We start from the raw sequence: 17,712 nt of genomic DNA on the forward strand, positions 1-17,712 counted from the left end.
CGGGAACACCGCCCCCGGGCGCCAGGCGCCATGTAGTGGGGGGCGCTTCCCATATAGAGTCGGGTGGGGGGAAGGGTTGGTTTTGATTGGTGATTTTTTATTTGTTATTTTTTTCTATAAATAAAATAATAAAGGTAATGATTGTTGAGGCTCCATCGTGTACACTCCTTTTAGCCATAAAGCCCCCTATAATGACGTGACGCCACATGACGCATAACGCCTCCATAGAGGCTCTATCCACTACACATGGTCTTAGAAATGTTTTAGCCCCAGCTAGTGGATTTGGCATACGTCAACTTTAACTGCTTGTGCTGTAAAATTAAATTATTTGAGTTAATTTTTGGTATACAGTTAAATATTTTTGCTAGGGTGGGTGGGTCATATAACTGGAGTCGTATTAGTTTAGGATGTTGTAATAGTTGAACAATTTTTTTTTCGTGTGTTATCTTTGTGTAGCGGTCTTGCTAAGCTTCTCTGTATCATTCTAATTTTATCAGGTGTCCACGAAGGGACAATGGTTGAACAATTAGAATATATAGGAAGCTTATACATTTGAAGAACTTTGGTAATCTTGCAATCTTATAATTTTGCAACTTGCCAGGTTTTGTAAAATTGGATCATTAATTCAGTATGTAAATTAAGTCGGGTAAGAGCATCTCCAGTTATGTCCACGTGACACAGTTTGGATTTAAAAACACGTGTTACAAACCACTTCTCCTATATATATAGGAGTGGTTTTGTATTCCCCCCATTAGTTTGTGAACAAGAACAAGAAACACCTTATAGTGGACCCATTCATATTAGTTCTATACTAAATTAAGTAAAAAGTATGTGATGAAGTGAAACTTTGAAACAAAAACGAGTAATTAATCACTTGAGGAGAAATAAAGGTTTTTCTAAGTTGGATTAAAATCTAATGTGAAAGGAGAAATAAAGGATTTTATAGGTTGGATTAAAATATGATGTGACTTAATGAGTTGGTTGTTTGACGCAAGAACGGAGGTGTTGCACGATGATGCTCTAAGATATGCACATCAAGAAAATTGTTATTATTATTATTATTATTCACCAAATTTCTTGAAAAACTGTGATTGGAGGCTGTAACTGATCAGGTTTCTTCTGTAATACCATTGTTTGCAGGCCTTGAATTGAATGTGATTTCTGTATTGCCGTTATGAGGTTGTGAATCCTTTTGATTTTTTCACATTTCTCTGGATTCAACTGGAGTTTGAGGTAAAGTTCCACATGCTTTTAGCAATTTTGCCTGTTTAAGTTACCGTTTAATTCGGAAGTTTCGATTCTAAAAGACACATGACAAAATAAATCATATGAGCAGCTCAGATTCAACCTTTGTTTGATCTTGTTTATAAGTAATATCAGAATCAAACCTTGTAAGAATCAAACATTCAGTTATGTTTTGAAGTTACTACTCAACTTACCTCTACGGATTTTGCTTTGCCTTTGTATTGTTGTATGCATTTAAATGTTGATATAAAAGATAAATGGCAAATAAGTGTGTTTTTCAACTTCAAAGATGGGGTCAAAAGTGTGAGAAAGAGGCTTGAAACTTCATGGTTGAACTACAGAACATTAAAAAAATTAAATTTGAAGAATGAAGACTTCAACAAGTGAACAAAACAACTATAAACAACTTTAATTTTGAAAAACATAAGGAAGTCCATTCTGAACTTTTGTAAAACAGAAATCTAAATTATTAGCTACGACGTGTACGTTTATAATCGGGCGCATCACAAGCATTAAAAATACATATTGGTCATAGAAACTAATGACAATTGCCTAATTGTGAAAATGCTGGAGCATAAACAGATGGCCAACATGAAGGAGTCAAAACAACTTTTTAACACAATGGAACTATAAAACTTTGAATCAGATTAAAAGTAAAACTAGCTTAAAATGTAATATGAAGTCACTTAGAAAACCGACACGCACGCTTCCTATGATTCTTTATTTTCGGGTTCCATAGGCACTGTAACATCCTCTTTTTCATCATCAACAGCAGCGGCAGTCATACCTAACATTTATATAGTATACAAAGAAAAGATACATATGAATATTAGTGAATCAAAGATATGATTAATTTTGCCTTAATGAGTAAAGAGGAACTTACAAGAGCATGGTCTTTGGCGTTTGACAGTAGCATCCATCTGATCTTTGGTATCTTTTTCATCACCTAATAATACCATTTACTATTATTATTGGCAAAGAAAGTTACATATGATTGTTGAATCGATGATTAGCATCCATCTCAATGTAAAGACTTACAAGAGCACAGGCCGCATTTGCGTTTAAGAGTACCAACCGTCGACCCCTCTTCTTCCACATGATCCCAATCTTCAAAAGTCATACCCACAACAAACTTTTCTGAAATACTTTCATCAATGTACCCTAACAATTATTATATAAATTTATGTTAAGATTAATATTATTAATAAAGAAAGAAAGATAATACGAGATTATTGAAACACTGATAAATAACAACGGGTACGTAACTTACACGCACACACCCCATTCTTTTCGTCTTCGTCATCGTCGGATTGAGGTTTCCATGCTAGGCAGTCTCCGCGGAACTCCTCATCGGTCAAGTCCGCAAATTTGGTCAAATGCACCCACATTGGTTCCTTTGTTAGCGGAAACTCTTCCTCTGCTTCACGGAGACTGACTTTAAACGTTTCGAATCTCTTGAGCTTCAAAGCTTCGGTTTCGTAACTTATATCGCGGTGTTTCATCCATCCCTCAAAAACCAACATGTCTTGAGCATCGGATGCAGATATTGCTATAATAAATAGAAACAAAAACTAAGAAGAATCAAAGCATATATATATGCATGTAACCTAATACTCCTAATAGGTTGCCAAGTTGTGTACATAAAGAAAACCCTAACTTTCGTTTGCTTGAAAGTGTGATGGTGATTATGTTAAGACTTTGTTTCAAAAGAGTTATAATTGTCAATCATGTATTTTTCCCCGAATCGAGTTACTTAGGATTTTTTGTGCGTCAAGAAAACAATGAATGAGAAGATGTGAGCAGGGCAGTTCTTAAGGAGGACACACCACGGCCCGACACGTACCCCGCTAAACCCTAGTTTTTCTTATTTTTAAAACAATTATACGTATTTTTATGAAAAAATATATGTATATTTAATGTTTAAACTCAATTATATACTCACTAGTTTAGTTTAGTGGTAATTGGTAAAGGGGTATGACTCCTAACGATTGGTTGTGGGTTACTAACTAGTTTCACTTAAGACATGTTTAAGCCAATTTTTATACAAATTTTTTTTACATAACCCAAATCATAACCAAATAAACTCATTTGAAAATTTACAAACCCAAATCATAAGTAAACCTATTTAAAAATTAAATTGTTTAAACAAAAAAAAAAATCTTTTATTTAATGTTTAATTTTTTTCGCCTTTGGCCTAAAGATTTTTATTAATTTTTTAAGACGGCCATGGATGTGAGGGTCGGGATTTGCAATATTGGTAGTTATATTCAAAATTTTAACTTTTTTAAATTATGTTAAAAATAAAATTCACGTCACCATTCCACATCAACATAAAAAAAAGATTTCTTTATTGAAAAAAAAATGCTAAATAAACATTTTAAAACCTAGAAAATTAATAAAATATAAAAGTTGAGCGCCTTAATTATAACGCGTTTTTAACTTAAATGGCTTAATTAGTACATTTTTAAGCTTCGCTACTATGCTAATATACAAAATTCCAACAGGAGAAAACCCAGTTAATCTTGTTTTCCACCATGCTAGGAGAAAACCCATCAACATTTGGACTAAGCTTCTTAAGGCTCTAAACTTGAGAATTTCGTAAGAAACTTGGCATTTTTTGGGGGAAAGATTCACGAATTGTTAGGTCTATTGCATTAATGTCTTTCCTGTTTTATGGTGAATGGCATGCGACTTCATAATGATAAACAATAATTCCCTTTTTTCAAAAGCCGGTGACTGACAAGTTTAATTCTAAATTTGTCGTTTGAAAGACAAAGACACGTCCTATTTCGTATTTCGAACCATTCTTAAAGTTTTGAAGAATAAAATTTAAGGTTTTCACCTCACTTTAGAGATATATTTGTCATTTCACACCCACTTAACATACCAAGTTAGCACCTATCATGTTAAGGACCGATGGTGTTACGTTCGGACAAATATTTAGTCTAAATGTGTAATTTTTGAAACTTGAAAACTAAAGTTGTAATATGGTCAAACAACAAGGCATGCAATTATCTTTTGTTCATCAAAGAACAAGGCATGTAATTATCATTTTTTCATCAATTACATTAAAATATCAATATTCTATACATGTGACTTGCGATATCTTTAAATGGCATTTAATTAGGGTTTAATACACTGTTAATTGGAATAATGCATCTTTACGCATAAAATCTTTTAACCTTTTGTATGCTGCATCCAATTTCAAACATGCGCAAATCTACATAGAATTCTTTACAAATTATACATCAAACTCCAATAATGGCATTTGTTTTCTAAAACAAACTCAAAACTTATTAACTTTCTCAAATCAAAACAGAACTCTTCAAAATTTACTTTAAAATCTAACCTTAAACGCAAATCCATTTGAATTTATGTTAGGCACAACATTAAACAACGGTGTTCAACTTTCCTAACCCAACATTAAACAAAGTTGTTCAAAGACAACCGCTAAAGACGAAACCCTAATCCGTTTTCGTCAGAAGGGGGTTAAAGGAGTTGGCTTCAGTCCTCAAGTTACAATCAATATAATATTTTGTAATATAAAATAAATTGTTACATTGTTAGTTATCTCATTCAACATTTGTATTTATCCAACTTGAATCCACGTTGCTTTATGCCTATATTTTTCAGAGTAAAACATAGTGCAGGTATGATTCGCTTATTGGTCTAGTTTAAGATCGATTGGTTTATATCGGTTTGGTTTTAGGTTCCATTATTTTTATCATTTGGTTCAGTCTCACTACAACTTGACACACACCACGACCTTAGCAATTTGACAGTTCAGTTTTGATGTTCACTTGTTTGAATTGTTTTTTTTCCTTTTCAAAATCATTAACTGATAATAAAAATTTAAAACAATGTTGATATCCATTAATATCGATTAATATAATATATTTACATGACTGCATATTTGAGAAACAAAAGGTAGAAAGATAATCTATACTATATATAATATATGAGTCAATGACCTCTTAAATTTTAAAAGGTATCACTCTTGTTGTATATTGTACAAGTATGCATATAATTTTTTAAAAATTAGGGATATAATAGTCTTTACATATTACAAAATAATATACAATAATGATTTTTCAACTTCAATCAAGTTTTATTAATATATTAAATAGTTACACATTTACACCCTAATTATAAAAATAATATACAATAATGGCCCTTCAACTTCAATCAAGTTTTGTTAATATATTAAATAGTTACAAATTTACACCCTAATTATAAACCACCTAACCCGCGACTCTTTAACGGTCGTAACTTTTTCACACGTTAATATTTTTCTAAAAAATTCCATCATAAAACGAGCATTTTGTTCTCTTTAATTTGAACATAGTATTGTTATAATTTATTAATTTTTAAAAAACTAACATGTTACGTGATCAGTTATTACCGACAAAGGTTCGGGCATGTTCGGCTAATGGTGTTGGAAAGGGTTAGGGCTGGAACAGGTTAATACAAAAATGATTAATTTAGTTCATGTCGGGATGAGTTTAGATCGAAAGGGTTCATGTCAAAACGGGCTTCCTGTTAAAACATTTTCGGGTCGGAACAGGTCCATCAAAACGGACTGGATTTTGAAATTATTGTGCATTTCATCTTTGCTTCTTGTTTGTCGCCACCAGTTACGCGTCTTCAAGCATCAGTTACGTGGATGACATTGTTTATACATACCGGTTGCTCGCGTATAGGCATTATGTGGCGTGCTTACTGGCACTGGTTATATGTCCGAAGCCACGTTAAATGCATATCACCTTTGGGTTGCACACATACTGTTGCGAGGTTACAAACGTACTAACACCACTTGTGTTTACGCATACACCGCAGCATCGTGCGGGCAACTGACTAGTAAAACTTAAACAACAGGTTCCAACATAGAACCTCCAAGTTCCAGACCGCCAAAACCGAACCGCATAAGCCTGACTTGCTTCGGTTTAGGCGGTTTCAACAATTTATAAACCACCCATAGCCCATATCCTCAAAGTTTTGGTGTAGAAAGTTCATTCATCATGTGATTGTGTAAGCATTCATACTAATTATGATTTCTTAAAGTTCTCATCCACTTCAATCTTTACAAGTTATAAGATCAAAGCAAGCAGCAAATTTTATAACCTCAAAGGTTGGATCTAAAATCCAGCATTCTCGTGTTCTTCAATATTCGAGACATTATGTCCCTCCAAGTTGCGTCCTGTTAAACAAGATCATAAAATAAATTATAATTTATAAATATCCAATTATCCAAATAAGTTTACTTCTAGTGTTTAACCACCTAAACAGTTGTCTAAATATTAGAATTTTAGACAATCCTCTATTTTTATCAAAGTCAACAAGCTAAAAGAAGCCACACAAAGTATGACTTGAATTGTTTGTAAAAGTAACAGTTTTTTTTTTGTTTTGTAAAATTGTCGGGTTCACAGTTGATAATAATGAAATTTAGAAGTCAGGAAACTGAAAGTTGAATCCGCAGTTGATAAAATCGAATTTTAGTTTCTTATCTCTTTACCATAGTCACGTAGTGACGTAACATAAAATGTAGTTTCTCTAGTAATTTATAATATTTAAAAAAAACGAACCAAAATAACCAAACCCAAACAAAAAGTCAAAAACCAACAGTTTGAGACAATGTTTTCGTAAAAACCGAACTTCCAGTTTGGTTAAATCAAACTGAATTGAATTTATGGATTTTTATTTTTATGTTGAATATTTAAGTAACTTGTAAGAATTTAATAAATAGTGTTGCCCAAAATTTTTAGCCCAAGTGCATAATAATCAACTAGCTATTAATTAACAAAAATATTTAAACCTAAATTCATTACTTTAGAGAAAAATAATTTGACCAAAATTTTGCAACCACAAATGGCAAGACCGAAAGGACCAAAACATAACCAAACCGAATTTAACCCAAACCGAAAAAGCCAAAACTGAATGGTTTTCTAGAACTCAAAACCAAATTTTCAGTTTTTGGTTCAGTTTGAGCCCAAAACCAACTCAAACGACCCCTTTCGTTGGTATCAACTGCGAACCCATCAGTTTTACGAGAAAAAAAAACCCTACTAGTTAAGTAGTTTTACAAAGTTGCTTCTTCTACAAATAAATCTGGTGTGACTTACATCTTGGGGACGAATTTTTCCTCCAATAATGCCTTTTCTAATCTTTCTTCAAATGGTGTGGCATGCCACTTAACCTTCTGATCCTACAAACATAAATGTAATTAAAGTCACAAAATTATAATTTGTGAAATTTTACAAACTAAATAATAGATTAAAAACTAACCTTACTATACTTGTTAGTTGTATTAGGGATCCCATTGACATCTACCCATTTGGGTGTTTCATCAGCATTCCAGTCAGAGTTAATTACACCAAGTATAACCCTATCCCCAGGAGTTCGACCAGACAAATTCGGGTCAATGCAGGCTTCATCATTGTTTGACTTTGGTGGTAGCCATGATGACAGAGTAGGACATAGATTTAACTCCTTTCTGTTTGAACTTTCTTGTAACTTTAATTCTGATTGGGGGCTTTCTTCAACACATTCTTCTTCTATTGGTGTATCTAGCTGCATAAAGTTTCTAGCGTTTATACCCGAGTTCAGAAACTGAGATCGATTCTTGTCATATAATGGGAAAACTGTGCCTGGTGTCTGCATATCATCGGTCAGTTTTAGAGGCGTCGGGTATGGCGTCGGCTTTGAAATGGTGTGATCGAATGGTGAGTCGGTTAGCTTCACGGGAGGATTAATGATGTTAGGTGATGAGTTTTTTGATGAATCACTTTGGAATTCAAAGTGTACAGATTTGTTTTTGTACTTTGTGCTTGCAGCCGGTCCAATCACATAGCTTTCAGCAGAGGTGCTGTTAATGTTTGATCTATGAGTATAATAAAACCAAGAAATGAAATTAAATTTTGAGCATTTGGTGAAGGATGAGTTAATTACCTGTTTGATGAATCAGATGTAGAATCTGATCCATTATTCCATTTCTGAAAAACTGTGATTTGAGACTGTAACTGATCAGGATGCTTCTGTAATGTGTCTTCAATACCAGTGTTCGGAATATTTGAACTGAATGTTGATTCTGTATCTTTGTTATGAGGTTGTGAATCTCGTGATTTCTTGGTTTTTCGGAATTCAGCTGGAGTTTGAGGTAAAGTGCCACAAGCTTTGAGAAATTTTGCCTGTATAGGTTATAACTTAGTTCTGAAGTCTAGCTTTAAAAGCCAAGTTGCACAATAAAGTGATAAACCATATGACCAACTCAGATTCAACCTTTGCCACATTCAGTTGTCTTTTGAACTTACAACTCAACATCCCTCTAACTATTTTGCTTTGCTTTTGTATTGTTGTTTGCATATAAAAGTTGATGTAAAAGATAAATGACAAATAATTGTGTGTTTCAACTTTCAAAGCTAAGGTCAAACGTGATATATAGAGGTCATGAGCTTCATGGATCAACAACTGAATATTAAAACGATTAAAGTCGAAGACTGAATACTTCAAAAACTGAACAAAACAAGTTAAAAGGCCAACTATTGTGTTGTACAGTTTTCTATATCGCATACGCTCTGAAACTAATTTTAAAAAAATCTTAAGGAAATCCATTCTGGACATTTTTAAGTAAAACAGACATCTAAATTACTAATTAAAGATGTTTTAATTGTCCAAACTCTAATCACAAGCATTTACAAATTACATATTAGCCACAGAAACTAGTGAAATAGCAACAATGACAATTGCACCATTGTCCAATTGTAATTAGTGGTATGGTCAGAGTTGAGACTGCATGTCTCCAATATACAAACAGAAGTAGTAGACTTAGTATATGAAGACAGATCCAAGCTTCTAGTCTCAAAATCCACCAACAAAATATCAGAATATAGCTTTTTCACAAAATGAAAAACTTATGATGTTGTAACAATGGCAGCTGCACTAGCGATGCTCTTGCAATATGTACCATCATTTTTACAGTTAGGAAATCAAAATCTAAAATCATCGAATAAACTATTACCTCAGCCAGCAGCTCCTCATCCAAGTATGAAGAATCTGTACCATCATACCTCCCTTCCTCACATTGTGAGAGATCCTCATCTTCATCTGAACAGCACAACCACTCCATCAAAACACAAAATAAACAAGCAAATGCACATTTCTCAGAGCCACAATGCATTCAATTTCCATATTCATCTTAACATATAAATCAAAACCATAACGTCAATTTTGACCTACAATAACACTCGTAACATCAACTTTGACCTACAATAACCAATAAATCAAACCGTAACATCAATTTTGACCTAAAATACGATAAATCAAAACAGTAACATCAACTTTGACCTACAATAACTGACAAATCAAAACCGTAACATCAAATTTGACCTACAATAACCAATAAATCAATCCTTAACATCAATTTTGACCTAAAATAACCGATAAATCAAACCAGAACATCAATTTTGACCTACAATAACAAATAAATTTAAACCATAACATCAATTTTGACCTACAACAAGTCAACAACCTATAACACACCACACTGTACCACACTATAACATCAACACTTAAATCAAACATCACACTAGTTTAAACAACAGATCTAACAAAATCCACTTCAAAACACACCGATAACACAAAATATAACACACACAAGTAATCAATCAATTACCTGCAATAACCATTAGCTTACTACACTAACACATCAACACTTAAATCAAACATCACACTATTTAAACAACAGATCTAATAAAATCCACATCAAACCACATCGATAACACGAAACATAACACACAAAAGCAATCAACTACCTTCACGAGCTAGCAGAGACCACACGCAACACCTATCGTGCGAATCCACATCCTCCTGAACACCAAAACAACAATAATACTTCAATACCAGCACCAATTCAACACCTAACACCTCAATCAGCAAATACCAAACCCTAACCTTACGAACGGCAGTAATCGGTTGCGAAAACCGATTAGTCTGAGCACGGTGATCATCTCGGGTTCGGAAACAGCAGGTGAAGCAACGCATGGCTCGGCGAATGAAATCTGCAAATTGAGAAAAATAGCGTGAGGTTAACATCGAGAGAGTGAGAGAGAGAATTAGATATTTTGATTTGATTTTGAAATGAATTAATAAGTGGATTAGTGATTAGTGAACGTTGGGTTTAAATATTTTTGGAAATAAACAGAAATTAAATTGAAACGGACCGAGAAGGAGAGAATAAACGATTTGAGTTGTGTCCATGGATGCTTTCAAACTTTTTTGACTTGAGTTTTTAGTTATATTACCATTTCTGATATTATTTAATAGGCCTGGGCCTGGGCTTGGGCTTGGGCCTGGGTCTGCTTTTTTTATATAATTTTGTTAACTACTTTAATGGCTGGTAGAGGTGCACAAATCGGGTTTTTCAGTTCGTGTATGACTGAGTATTGAAAACTGGGTGTTTGATTACTCTATTTTTGGATATTGAAAAACCCTTATATACATTGAGTTTTTTTAAGGGATTACATTTTTTTAGGGTATATTTGAGGTACTTTTCAGTTATTTTTCGGGTAATTTTAGGTATAGATTAGATATTTGAAATACCCGGTCTCGGGTATTGGAAAAATCCGGTTTTGGTTTTTTGAATTAGCAGGTACAAAACGGACCCGATTCCGAATACGGGCTGGTACTGAAATGCATAATCAATCTGAACCCTACAAGTAGGGTTGTGTATGGATAGTAAAAACCCGCATATAAAATAAACCAGTTTCAAGTATTATTTTTTGGGTTCGAGTTTTTTTTTCACTATTGTTGGTAAACAAGTTTAATAAGTTTCTTGATAAAAATTAGTGAGAGTTTTATTATTATTTTCTTTACATTAAACTTTGTTCCAATATTGCAAACATTAGTAATGAATTTAATTCTGTTAAGTGATATAAATGGACTACTTATGAATCGTAAACCTTAGTTACTATTTTTATTGATTATTTTTTTTATTTTAACTACACAAATTCACTAATTTGTTTATTATTTACTAAGTTTTTGATTACCACTTCACTCTTCAAATTAATTTAAAAAACAAAAATAGTCTGTGACTAGTAATTAGGATTCATGTATATTTCATATGGATCATATATGTTAAAAGTTTTGATGTTTTTTAATAACTTTCGTAGCACTGAAATAACTAATAAAAGTTAAGTGATTTTAAAGAAATAAAAGTGTTTTAGGTGACTTTAATGAAACACATAAAACACTTTGTTTAGTACTGTGAATATCAGTTTTATATCCCAAATTTGTTTCGATAAAATTCTGTAATTTTGTATGAACTATTTAAATATGTATGACAAAATTGAAAAGTCAGAAATTTGAAATGCATATCAAAAGGCGAAATTTTGCTACATAAACAAAATGTAATATTAGACTCACGACATACTATTTTCTTATAAGCAACAATTCAATAAAATACATCATATAAATACAAATACAAATACAATTCAATAAAACCCTTGGGACCATAACCAAATTTTCAACCACGTGTTATTGCTAGATGACAAAATTGATTTTATTGCAATAGTTGTGTAGCCAAAACATACCGTATAGCCAAGGACCTCTAAGTGGTCTTTTTTATTTAATTTTCCCTATATATGAAATGAAATAGAATAATAACGAGTTAATTACATATATGATCCTTGTGGTTTGATCCAAATAGCGTATTAACAAGTTTGTAGTTTGAACTTTGAAACAAGTTTGGGGTGTAAAATTAACAAGGAACTTCAGTTTCACTCAAGAGATGAAAACTCATACGACAACTGTAGAAAATGTGATGTATTTGTTACTTCTAGTGACATCATAATTTTATTGTGTGTTCAATATGTTTGTGTATTTTTATATATTTTATTAAATTCCCTACTACACTAGGCCTTGAAAAAGTGACCCATATATAGAAAAAAAAATCCTTGGTTCCTTTGGTGTAGATTTTTAAAGTGTGATAAGCTATCAAAATAATATCTCTAACACAAAATGTGGAAGGTTGAGAGGAAAAATTTGTGGACAGACGAGAAACCTAAAGAGAATATATATAGACTAATAGTAATCAAGTTTTAAAAGTTTCAATTAAGTCACTTATATAATTGTTTTCTTAAATCGGGTCAATAAACCTTCAAATCGAGCATCATCAGATTTTTTGTGCATCAAGAAAGCAATGAAGGAGAATATATGAGGGTCAGGATTTGTAATGTATGTAGTTATATTTAAAAAATTAAATACAACGTTAATTATATTACTCCGTAATAATTAAAAATAAAAAATAAAATACACGTCACCGGTCCACATAACACACTAAAAAAAGATAAAAAGATTTCCTCACTGAAACCAAAACAAGAATGCTAAAAACATGTTAAAACCTTAAATTTAGTAAAACTATGATTTATGATCCCGCGCTTCGCGGCTGGACCATTAAATCGAACAAAAACATACATGAAAACGTTAAACCACGATTGCGTTGTGAGTCAACACGAAGTCAACTTGTATCTGGCATCAGAGCTAAACAAAAGAAATAAACTCGTGAATGCCAAATTACAACAAATCATCACATGTAGAACAAGAAAACCCGGCACGTTATTGCTACGAACCAACGCAAATTCGGTTAGTATCAACAGTATCAACACAAATTCGTAAACATAAGCAGGCCAAAAAAATATTTTAAAGGCGCGTTATCAATCGTCGAGACGCGAATATAAAACAAAGCGACAATGAGATATTTTTAGATCATAAAAAAAGTTTCGGTCACTGTAAAAACGAATTATAAAAAAATACGAAAGCGAAGTTTAAGAAAAACGTTTAACTAAATATGTAAAACTGATACTTGTCCAAGAATATTTAAATATATAGTTTGTATAAATAATATAATTAGTTGAAAAAAAGTAAAATAAATGAAATAAATCCTTCATTTTTATTTATAGGCTAGTAATTTAATAATTATAATAAATATAATATTAAAAAATTGAATAGTGTAATTGTGAGGAGAAGTGAATCCTCCTTTTAATATATATAATAATATGTAGGGGTGTCCAAAGTACCCGAACCCGATTAACCCGACCTGACCCGAACCCGAATAAGCAAATTCGGGTCGGGTTAAATCGGGTCAAAAAGTATTAATCGGGTTATTCGGGTCAACCTGAATTGTTAATAGGTTCGGGTTTCGGGTTTATTTTTGGGAAAAATTCGGGTTTCGGGTTAACCCTGATTAGTTGGGATACTTAACTTTATATACAATGATTAAAAGGTGAAATAAGCACTATAAAGGCAATAATGTTTCATTTACGTTGTGTTCATTTAAATAAACGAACGAGCATGAACACATATTTCACTAGTTCATCTATGTTTGTGAATGCTTTTTTATGATCGTTCGTTTAAGTTTATTTACGTTCGTTCATGTTCGTTTACATATTAATAGAAAATTATTAAATATTATTTGCATTTAGTAATTATATCACCCTAATATGTTTTATATTTGTTTTTTTGTGTTTATTTAAATGCGTTCATTGATGTTTGTTAATGTATGTTTGTGTTCGTGAATGTATGTACATATATGTTCCTTCATGTTCGTTTATCTTTGTTTAATTATGTTCATTTATGTTTGTGAATTCTTCGTTTATATTTTAAATGAATGATCATGAACACAAATATTTGTTCGATTAAGTGTTCGTGTCGTGTTCGTTAAAAGTTAAATGAAAGAATACGGCGCCTTTGTTCATGTTCGTTCGGTTCATTTATAGGTTTATATGTGAAATTATAAGATAATTACTTGTAAAAGAAATTGAAAATTAAATGGAATGAGAAATTTCGCAACCTACAAGTTACAAATACATAAAACAACTTAAAATTATAAAGTAACATGGTTAACCCGATTAACCCGACCAGACAAACCTGAAACCCGAATAACCCAAACCCGACTAACCCGAACCTTAATAAGGTCGGGTTGCGGGTTAGTATTTTGGGGTAACTGTGTAGATAATCAAGTTTCAAGAGTGTTTCAATTAGGTTACTTAAGTTTAAAAATTGTCTCAATCAAGTCACTCAATGTAAATTACATTGAGTGACTTGATTGAGACAATTTTTAAACTTAAGTAACGTAATTGAAACACTCTTGAAACTTGATTATCTACACAGTTACCCCAAAATACTAATATTAAAAATTAAAACAGGATGAGGCAAATTCTGATAAAACTACTGTTATGAGAAAATAAAACTATTGTTAGTTAGGTAGTCAAATGCAATAATTTGGATGTCTATCGAATCTGACAAAATGGCCAAAAAAAATCTAAATACATTCTATACTTTGAAACTTCAACTCTTCAAGTACTCTAGTTAGTAAGAATGGCTATCAAGTTCACCAATTCTTGTATAAATGTAGATGGTGTCACATAAATCAAACCACCAGCAAATTTCGAACACACAAATTTCAGCTTTTATACATTCCGGTGAGTATGTCATCCATTAATCCATCACATTCCACCATATCGGTGGAGTCACCAGCACCAGCACACAAATTTAGTACCGGTACAGGTACTGGTTCGGCCAAGAACCATGTGGTGATTGATGTGGTATTGAGGTCCATGCTCTTTGCAACGGCTTTCGTTGCACTCATTATCATGGTTACTTCTAAACAAACCAAGTTGATACCCGTCGCCCCAGGCTTTGCGATACCCATGGTTGCGAAGTTCAACCAGTCCCCAGCTTTAATGTAAGTAACCTAAGTTTGCTACGCAAAAGTGCGTAGCAAATACGGTTGTGTCTTGTGGATCTTTAGTACAATTTTTATGGAGTGCATCATATCATATATGTGTAGTATGCACTATTTGTAAGTGTGTAAAAATTTTTCTAAGCTTCTAAAATAAAAAAAGGTTAGCTACTTGAGACTGATTTTCGATATTAATTTGCGATATGATGCAGATACTATGTGGCAGCACTCTCAGTTGTTTGCTTCTACAGCATCATCACTGGTTTGTTATCGGTCTTAGCTTTGGTGAAGATGATCACAGAAGGGTCCACAAAGATGCTACTTCATTTTGTGATACTTGACGCTGTAAGTTCTCGAATTGTAGAATTTAATTCTTTAAAAGTGATTCAATGGCTGGAATGTTTAACGTTTAGCTTCACGAGTTTGTGGTAGCTAGTTCTAATAGTTATAGAAGAACTGAATGAACTAATTTATATTAATGTGAATGGTACAGCTGCTGTTAGGTATCATGGCTTCTGCAACAGGTGCAGCAGGAGGAGTAGGATACATAGGTTTCAAAGGAAACAAGCATACGAGATGGAACAAGATTTGCAACGTTTACGGCTCCTTTTGTGGACATATTGCAGGCTCTATTACGGTGTCGCTCTTGCCTTCCATAGCACTTCTACTGCTCGTTTGGGTCTCCGTTTTTGCGCTTTCGAAGAAAATCTCAAGGAGTACTTAGTTTGGTTGATAAGCAATATGTTTCCAATGTGTATTAGTTTTGAGTTATTTCCTTTCACCTTTTGTGGTTTCTTAAGGTTTCATAAAACCACATAAAAATAAAACTCAAATCTTCACACTCAAACTATATGTAATAACTAATAAAAAAAAATGCTTGGATAAATGTATATAAATATCAACCAACAAATAGACGGAAAAATAATTCACACAAAAATCATGGAGGATGGATACTTAAAATCCAGTGAATGACTAACAGATTCAAATAATCGAAACATTTTTTTTATTTTTAGTGAAAACTTTAAGGGCTAAGGGTAACAACCCATACATTCGGTAGATCGTAAAATTAAAAAAAGGTACATATTTGGGTGATATGCAACGATACGCAAAACCTCAGGGGTAACACTCATTGTAGGTCCTCTTTGGATGGATCTAACAACCTTACTCGAATCAATCCGTGTTGTTAGTTAGCGGAAATCACTAACAACACTCGGATCTCGGATCTTAGTTTGTATAAACATAAAAGATGGAAAGAGAGAAAGATGAAGTTGGGTGTTTGGTAGAGAGAGAACTTCTCTATATTTCCTTGGAGTGTTTTATTTTAAAGTGAGTTGGAGAGTTGGTTGTGGAGAAATGGATTAAGTGACCTTTTATATAGGGTCCCCCTTTCTCCAACTTTTACATTTCGTCCGTACAAAATAAACGTATTGAGATACGTAATACACAGACTAATAGCATAAATAAAGACATACACAATCTTAATACTAATATAGAATATTAGCCCTGCAATCTCCCTCTAGGATTGAGTATGTCCATGAACCTCATTAGGTTCTTTGCTTCGTTTTTATTTCTTGAATTTAGTACTTGTCTTAATCCAAGAGCTTGAACGAGATTGGATCTTGGACAATTCTTTATTTTCCATACTTGAAGACTTGAACTTTAATCTTATTTTCTGGGAATGATCGACAACGATAAATTTTAGAAACACCAGATTCGGGAGGCTCGACGTCTAATTTTCTTTTGCTGACTTTCTTGTGCCGACTGGTTTCTTTACTTTGTCATTTGATTGATCTTCATCTACCGCCAATTGTCACGTTCTCAAGTTCTTTTAAGTGCTTCATCTGCGACTTCAGTCTCTGTAGCCCAAAACACTTGATCTTGATGTAAGGCCCCGAACCCGGTAGCCTTACTTTAGCGTCGGATTTACTCATAAACACAGTTCTTACAAATCAGAGTTCATTAAAACTTTTCGCGGAATATAAAACATCAATCATTTGTTACAAAACATTGAATCTTTTCTTCTTTCCTCAGATGCCAGCCGTTCAATCCATGCCATGTGCCATCCTCATGCTAACTCTATAATCAGCTCACCTGCGTACATTCTAAAAGTCATCTACGCTGAGTGAGTTCTAGTTAATCGATCGCCATACAATACATACACATACATACATATCCGTAGATACATATCCATACTTCACTAGTTACCCTTCTGTTCTACATACATACTTGCTACCATACATACATACATATCTACAATCACTAACCTCAGTAAACCGAGAGTACGTACCACCGTCTATACCTGTACTCAAGGTCGTGAACACGTACAAGGTTCGCAGTCATTACCTATGTTCACCATTTATGGTACGTACAAGGATCGCGGTCCTTCCCTATACCATAGCACATCCACAACACGTACAAGGTTCGCAGTCCTTCCCTATGTTGCAACCTAATTCATAGCACGTACGAGGTTCGCAGTCCTCCCCTATGCTACAAATACAGCACGTATAAGGTTCACAGTCCTTTCCTATGCTGTAATACATCCACAACACATACAAGGTTCGCAGTCCTTCCCTATGTTGCAACCTAATTCATAGCACGTACGAGGTTCGCTGTCCTCCCCTATGCTACAAATACAGAACGTATAAGGTTCACAGTCCTTTCCTATGCTGAAATACATCCACAACACGTACAAGGTTCGCAGTCCTTCCCTATGTTGCAACCTAATTCATAGCACG

At 33.3% G+C, this 17,712-nt stretch overlaps 2 protein-coding genes and 1 non-coding gene across 4 annotated transcripts; 1 reads left to right on the forward strand and 2 right to left on the reverse strand.

Annotated features, from left to right (window-relative positions):
• Window positions 1-413: 413 nt before the first annotated feature.
• On the reverse strand, window positions 414-513 carry LOC143531155 (U6 spliceosomal RNA). The gene has a single exon (XR_013134978.1). It is a non-coding gene; the product is annotated as a U6 spliceosomal RNA (small nuclear RNA).
• A 5,710-nt stretch (window positions 514-6,223) lies between these two features.
• LOC143531119 (protein JASON-like) lies at window positions 6,224-10,497 on the reverse strand. Of its 2 annotated transcripts, XM_077026494.1 has the most exons (8): window positions 10,461-10,497; window positions 10,192-10,298; window positions 10,053-10,107; window positions 9,260-9,345; window positions 8,191-8,429; window positions 7,528-8,107; window positions 7,365-7,447; window positions 6,224-6,442 (listed from the first exon to the last, which is right to left on the reverse strand). In XM_077026494.1, exons 1-8 carry the CDS (start codon window positions 10,495-10,497, stop codon window positions 6,421-6,423), a joined length of 1,209 nt encoding a protein of 402 aa, XP_076882609.1. In that variant the 3' UTR covers window positions 6,224-6,420. The 2 variants fall into 2 exon arrangements, with proteins under 2 accessions (XP_076882609.1, XP_076882608.1); XM_077026493.1 differs by lacking the exon at window positions 10,461-10,497 and having other exon boundaries at window positions 10,053-10,428.
• Window positions 10,498-14,607: 4,110 nt separating this feature from the next.
• LOC143531120 (CASP-like protein 1) lies at window positions 14,608-15,711 on the forward strand. Its single transcript, XM_077026495.1, has 3 exons — window positions 14,608-14,980; window positions 15,190-15,322; window positions 15,471-15,711. Exons 1-3 carry the CDS (start codon window positions 14,724-14,726, stop codon window positions 15,699-15,701), a joined length of 621 nt encoding a protein of 206 aa, XP_076882610.1. The 5' UTR covers window positions 14,608-14,723; the 3' UTR covers window positions 15,702-15,711.
• Window positions 15,712-17,712: the final 2,001 nt, after the last annotated feature.

The sequence above is a fragment of the Bidens hawaiensis genome, unplaced genomic scaffold (assembly GCF_021521415.1).
Source record: "Bidens hawaiensis isolate Kalapana, Puna unplaced genomic scaffold, B.hawaiensis_p1.1 tig00009085_1, whole genome shotgun sequence".
Classification (NCBI taxonomy): domain Eukaryota; kingdom Viridiplantae; phylum Streptophyta; class Magnoliopsida; order Asterales; family Asteraceae; genus Bidens; species Bidens hawaiensis.

What these genes read in the sequence shown, in the direction of transcription:
- LOC143531119 (XM_077026493.1), bottom strand. Translation starts at nt 10,332, where the DNA reads ATGTTAACCTCACGCTATTTTTCTCAATTTGCAGATTTCATTCGCCGA. An exon ending in ACATCTGATTCATCAAACAG is followed by an intron (nt 8,108 to 8,190) that starts GTAATTAACTCA and finishes AAACATTAACAG; the next exon opens with CACCTCTGCTGAAAGCTATG. An exon ending in CAACTAACAAGTATAGTAAG is followed by an intron (nt 7,448 to 7,527) that starts GTTAGTTTTTAA and finishes TTATGTTTGTAG; the next exon opens with GATCAGAAGGTTAAGTGGCA.
- LOC143531120 (XM_077026495.1), top strand. Translation starts at nt 14,724, where the DNA reads ATGTCATCCATTAATCCATCACATTCCACCATATCGGTGGAGTCACCA. An exon ending in AACCAGTCCCCAGCTTTAAT is followed by an intron (nt 14,981 to 15,189) that starts GTAAGTAACCTA and finishes GATATGATGCAG; the next exon opens with ATACTATGTGGCAGCACTCT. An exon ending in ATTTTGTGATACTTGACGCT is followed by an intron (nt 15,323 to 15,470) that starts GTAAGTTCTCGA and finishes TGAATGGTACAG; the next exon opens with CTGCTGTTAGGTATCATGGC.